Genomic DNA, 6,689 nt, shown 5'->3' on the forward strand with positions numbered 1-6,689 from the left:
TTCAACGACACGTATATCACTTTGGATAGATGCACTTTAATACTAATAATAACAGTATTGTATTTCCAAATTTTCGGGAAAATAGAGTGAACATAGGTCTCCCGTTTCCACCTGTCTGTCTGTCCTTCTGTCTGTTTGTCCGTCCACCGTCTGTGTGAACTTTGTTAGACAGATTTCCGAAACTACCCGAATTGTACGTAGTAAATGGGTTTTCAACTGTATAAAATAACATAGTCCTACACGTGTAGTTTATGAATCTGTGTTGATTTTTTATCCTAAATATCCAGATTTTTGAAAAAAAAATCAACATTTTGCAGTTTATTTTTGAAGCTGCAGAACCGAATGTTCTGAAATATTGCAGACGTTTTAAATTATCATAACCATGGTAAATTTTTAATCAAAATATATTTGTTTATCCCCCAAAAAATTGATGACGTTATCTCAAAATTTTGCAAGATAAATTATTATTATTATTGTGCTTTGAGCTGAGGCTACATACAGCCTATTAAGGTCAGAAAATACATACAACTCAGAAAGACTTTAATTTAGATACTATATTATCAAACGCATGCTAGCGCATAACTGAGGTGCAGCTTCGTTTCCAAAGTGTTAACGCTTTCAGATTTAATAAGATCTGCCGGTAGAGCGTTTCACGCACTAAAAACTTTGTGATTTAAAAAAAAAATTCTATCTAAAATGTGGAAAATATGATGAATTTATCCATGTGTCTTATCATTTCATTCATATTTTTTGGAAATGCTTATTAAAAAAAATTAGTGAATGAATCAATTTATTTTATCGATTAAATGAAAAATTGCAAAACCGAATGCTTTAAAATCTTGCAGACGTCTTAAAATTGTCGTAAGCATTGTAAGTGTTTAATCAAAATATATCTACTCCCCCCCTTAACCAAAATTTAATTACCGTTATTCAGTTAAAACGCATTTTCTCTAGTTAAAACTGGTTTTTACTAAATGCTTTTGTCTAGCTAGTTTTAAGTATAGAAAACGCGTTTAACTGAAAACGGGTTTGAACTGTAACATACTATGTACTGATCACAAACCACTTATTTGGCTAATATCGTTGAAAGATTCTGATAGTAGATTAACTCGTTGGCGAATTAAACTAGAAGAATTCCATTACAATATAAATAATAAAATAATAATAAAAATAAAAATAATAATTTGTATATATGCTGTAATTCTAGAATCTCGAAAGTTGTTTTGTTAATCTAATCAATGCATATCATTACTTGCTCTTAGTACCCGTAATGATAGAAGTCTTGCCTGAATGCCTGTCATTTCCGGGTCAGTGCTGGGTCTTAATAATAATATAGTTTATAAGAAAGACAAACAAACACAAACGCAGATGCCCTGCCACGTATGAAGATAGAAGAAACCCATATTATTATTATCATTATTGGTATTGTAGGTCTTACTCAAAATGGAACGTTGATAAAATTGGGTATGTAATAATTTATCTGTGGAGTACAGACATTATTCCAATACCCAATATTATTATCATTATTACTATTATTAAGTCGGTTGGTCTACAGGCACTCATGCCCAATTACAGACCAACACAGGTAGGTGAAAGATGGACTAACTCTCGTTCCAGTAGCTATAACTACTAGGTACTTGGCCCAATGGGCAGAGTTAGAAGAAAATTTTAAAGAATAAATTACAACAGGTCTAAGTCCAACTCAACTATAATATGCCTCAACATGGAAAAAAAGATGACACTGCAGCTATAATTACTGCAGTTCTTTAATAAGAGTTCAGCATGTTAAGGTTATATCAAGATTCAGTTAATACGAAAATAAAAGGAAACAGTAAGGAAGTAAGGCAAGACAATGTTACCTAAAAATATCGAAGACATTTGAATTTAAGTTATACTGGTGACACATTTCATAAACTGGGGAATATTTTTCAATATTTAAGCGAGGTGTTGAAAGATAATAGCATTACTGGTAACCTGGAAGCATCTGATAGTGCAAGGTACGATTCCGCAATTTCTACACTCCAACACAATCAGAAAATCATATTGAAAACTTTAAACGAACAATTTTTTTTTATCGAAAACACTGATTCAAAAATATGAGAAAATGACTCTCTGGAAAATTAGACACCACGTCATATTATTTAAAATGTGCGTAACACATACGACCAGATCGAAATATTAGGGGGTATGAATAAAACTGAGTAGATGCTCATACTCGAAGTACGAATATCTATAGTCTTTGCCATTTCTATTGAAACTCCACCTGTTGATTTTGCCTAAATTTAGCAATTGCTAGCAGTTTTCGGTTGATTGACAACGACTTTTAGTGGGAAAATTGTGTGAATATGAACGTTGCCAAATTTACGATCAACAAGTGGTGTTTCAACAGAAATGGCAAAGACTTTACTTGAGTTATCAACTCAAAAAGTTTCTACTTTTTCTAGATGATGCTAATATTTGGCACGAAATACATGCGAGTAGATGCTTGCCTATATAGGCTATATATAGATACTCGCTAATTGTGAAGTAGGTACTTTGTGCTTCGTGTATGAGCATCTACTTTGTTTTATACATACCACCAATTGATTATATCATTTTCATACTGACCGACGTGGAAAACTTTGTCACTTTTGCTCAAATGTCATCTGTGTCATCAAATATGTTATCTATCATCCAACGAGCTCTTGTTATTATTATTATCTAGTAAGTTGACCAACAGGTCTACGCCCAACTCAATTGTAATATGCCTCAACATAGAAAAAAGATGACACTGCAGCTATAATTACTGCAGTTCTTTAATAAGGGTTCATATGTTAAGGTGATACCAAGATCCAGTTAATGCGAAAATAAAAGAAAACAGTAAGGAAGTAAGACAAGATAGTGTTACCTAAAAATATCGAAGACATTTGGATTTAAGTTATACTGGTATTTACATTTTTTTACTCCAGAAAAGGATGACGACTCACGCAAAGCATACGGAAAACGAATTAAGGAATAAAGAAAAGAAAAACCAAAAACTTAAGATTGCATCATGGAATCTCCAAGGAACGTTCCAAGAAGAGGCACTACGCCAGCTTACATTAGAACTAAAAAGGTATGACATAGCTATAGCAGCGATATAAGAGACTAAACAAAAAGGCAACAGCATAACAGAAATAGGGAATTACATATTCTTCAATAACGGGAACGAGAACAGAATGCATTCAAACCAATGTCCGAAAAATTGTGCTAGCTGAGACTGCGAAGCACGTATAGCCTGATAAATATTCAAGCACCGACGGAAGAAAAAGACCTAAAAACAAAAAGAGAGTACTATGAAGAATTAGAGAAAGAATACCAGAAAATACCAAAATATGACATCAAAATTGTTATAGGAGACGCGAACGCCAAACAGTAAAGAACAGAGATATCGACATATAATCGGGAAAGAAAGCAAACCTGAAGAAACAAACGAAAATGGAGAAAAGCTAATAGAATTTGCACAAGAAAACAGCATGATAGTAAAAATCACAGTTTTTGCACCCAAGGAAATACATGAAGGCACTTGGATATCTCCAGACTGCAAGACGATCAACCAAACAGATCATGTATTAATAGACAAAAGAAATGCACAACTAGTCACCAACATAAGAAGCTATAGAGGGGCCGAATCAAGTACAGACCACATTTCAGTAATAACACATATTGAAGAAGAAATACCAAAAAAGAAAAAAAATTGACAGGGCACAACGAGAGATGGATTTAAGAAAATTCAAAGAAGAGGGCATACAACAACAGTACGAACAAAAACTGACAGACAGGATAAAGAAAAACAGAAAGACAGACTCGCTAGAAGAAAAATAGGAAATGCTACAAAACAATATATGGACTACCACAAAAGACATAATAGGATTCAAGGCAAGCCACACGAATAAAGCCGAATGGTTTGATGACGAATATCAAACAGCATTAGAAACTGGAAGAAAAGTAAGAGAGGCATACATGAGAACAAGAAAAGAAGAACAAAAGCAGTACCAACAAGAAAGAAGAAAATACAAGAAAATATGCAGAAACAAAAAACGTCCGAACATGGAAGTACAGATACTATAGATTAAAGAAAACTTCTGTAAGAAAGAAATAAGGAATTTTTACCAAGATGTTACACGAGAGAAGAAAGGTTACCAACCAAAAGTAATCTATTGCAAATAGAAAGAAGGGAATTTAATAGGAGACGAACAAGCAAGTCTAAAACAATGGGCAGAATACTTCAAAGAACTATTAAACGAACAGAACACAGACCAAGACATAAGCAAATTCAGTAACGATAGACGAGAAGATCAGAACGAAGTAAGCGAGCCAGACGTACAAGAAATCTGAGAAATACTAAAGCAAATGAAGAACAACAAAACTCCAGGCAGCAGTGAAATAAGACCCGAGATGTTGAAGTATGGTGGTGAAGAATTAATACAAGAAATACATCGACTGATAGTAGAATGTTGGAAAAGCGAAAAAATACCCGAAGAATGAGAAGAAGCGGTACTGTGCCCGATATTAAAGAAAGATGACAACACAAAATGCGAAATACCAAATAAGATGATAGACTCATTGGAATGACGATAGAAAACACAAGAAACCGTGTAAGAAGTATTGGAACACTATCCCAGCCATTCTAAGTAATCACCGGTTTATGACAAGGAAACCCTATGTCAACCACTCTTTCAATCTAGCGCTGCAAGTAATAATTAGAGGAAGCGGAATCCAGAGATCAGGGATCATATATGATAAAAGACACCAGAATCTAGCACTTGCAGATGACTTAACATTCGTAACGAGAACAGTAAGCAAATTAAAGAAAATGACGGTTAACCTTATCAAAGAAGCAAAACGGATGGAACTACCGATAAACGAAGACAAGACAAAACTAAAGAAAATGAAGAACAAAGAAGACCTACAAAAAGATTGAAGATAACCGCGGAAGATGGAACTACATACGAGTCTGAAGAAGTAAAAAAGTTTAAATGAAAGAAGAGATAGAAGAACGCATTATTAAAGGCAGTATAAACTTATGAAGACTAAACAAGTTCCTTAGAAGCAAAAATGTAACATGACAGACGAAGAAACAAGTATACAAAACGGTGATAAGACCTACAGTACTATATGCCTGCGAAATTTAGACTCTAACAAAAAAAAATGGGAACAGAAGAACAATAGAGAAGAACAACAAATAAGGAAGTGGAAGAAGTATATGGAGAACCGAAAATTACCAAGATAATTAGAGCGCAAATAAGAGATGGTTAGGTCATATAGAAAGAGTATCTGAGGATAGAACCATCGGGAAAGTGTTGAATCGTCCACAAGGTGGGAAGAAAAAGAAAGGACGACCAAAACTGAGATGGCTGGAAGACGTGAAAAGGGATCTACAGGAAATGGGTATCGAAGATTGGAAAAGCAAAGCTGCCGACCGCACCCAATAGAAAACCATGGTCAGAAAATTACGTCGACTGTCAATCAATTAGCGATGTCGGTTTACTTTCATCAAATAAATAAGGCGTTTAAAAGATGACCGTATAATAGTTGAATACTTTTACTGTATCACAACGGATGATGTTGAAAGAGTTAGTGAAGGATGTTCCGTGAATTATGATGCCGTTCTGTTGTATGACCAGGATGACATCGATTTCGCTATCCAAGTTTTGGAAACCACGGAAAAAGATTATAATATGAGATTCATTTGTAAAGATCGTGATTTAGTAGGAGGGGGACTGTAAATGGACAAAATGATCACTCTGATTACAGAGCGTTGTAACAGAGTGGTTGTTATTTTATCAGATAATTTTTTTAAAATTTCTGTGAATGATTATTTGGTCAGATTTGCACATGCCTTTGGGATAGATAAAGAAAGAAAAATTGCGCCTATTGTTTATAAAGACCTAACAATTCAACTTGCTAACATTAAATACATGTTTACTTTAAACTACAAACGCATGGCGCATTTTAATTTTTGGGACCGTTTGCGAGATAGCATAAGAGTTGGAGATCTTGAAAAAATGAAAGTCACGAGATCTAAATCTGATAAAGGACAGGCAATTAGATCAGTTGTTCAAGAAAATAAGGAGTGCAGATTAAAACCAATACATCAGGCTGTAAAATATACATAGTAACAGTGTGGGTAACTTGAATAATTTGGATGTCATAAATGAACCACCTCTAAACCCAAGCACAAGTGCTGATAATTTAGAAAAGATTTCAGATACTAAGAAAAAGAAAAAACCTGGTTGGTTTAAAACGTTTAAAGAACATTTAAAAAAGGAAAAAAATGATTGTATGAAACAAGAAACTAAGAAAAGCAAGCATTTCTTCAAAAAACACATAAAGAGAGCCACCGCTGTTGCCAATTAAATGCAACTGGTAACGCCAGGGCAAAACTATGTTCTATGAGTGATCTATTTATCTTTCAGTGCTATGTTGATCTACACAATTAACTTGTATTGTGAATAAATTTTTGTAAATATGGCCTTATTTAATAAGTGCAATTATTTTTAATAAACATAAATAATAATAAAGAAGAAAAGCTCAGGGCCATCAAGGTCTGCAGTGCTAATATATATATATTATTATCTAGTAAGTTGACCAACAGATCTAAGTCCAACTCAACTAAAATAGGCCCCAACATGGAAAAAAAGATGACACTGCAGCTATAATTACTGCAG

At 33.9% G+C, this 6,689-nt stretch overlaps 1 protein-coding gene across 1 annotated transcript; it reads left to right on the top strand.

Moving 5' to 3' along the window:
* The first annotated feature begins 5,371 nt into the window (after positions 1–5,371).
* Positions 5,372–6,378, top strand: LOC135133283 (myeloid differentiation primary response protein MyD88-like). The gene is given in 3 exon segments (XM_064061635.1): positions 5,372–5,462; positions 5,539–6,131; positions 6,133–6,378. Coding segments are annotated over 3 exon segments (930 nt in total).
* Positions 6,379–6,689: the final 311 nt, after the last annotated feature.

This window comes from Zophobas morio, unplaced genomic scaffold, assembly GCF_036711695.1.
Source record: "Zophobas morio isolate AGI-343-1 ecotype UQ-CSIRO unplaced genomic scaffold, CSIRO_AGI_Zmor_V1 ptg000021l, whole genome shotgun sequence".
NCBI lineage: Eukaryota > Metazoa > Arthropoda > Insecta > Coleoptera > Tenebrionidae > Zophobas > Zophobas morio.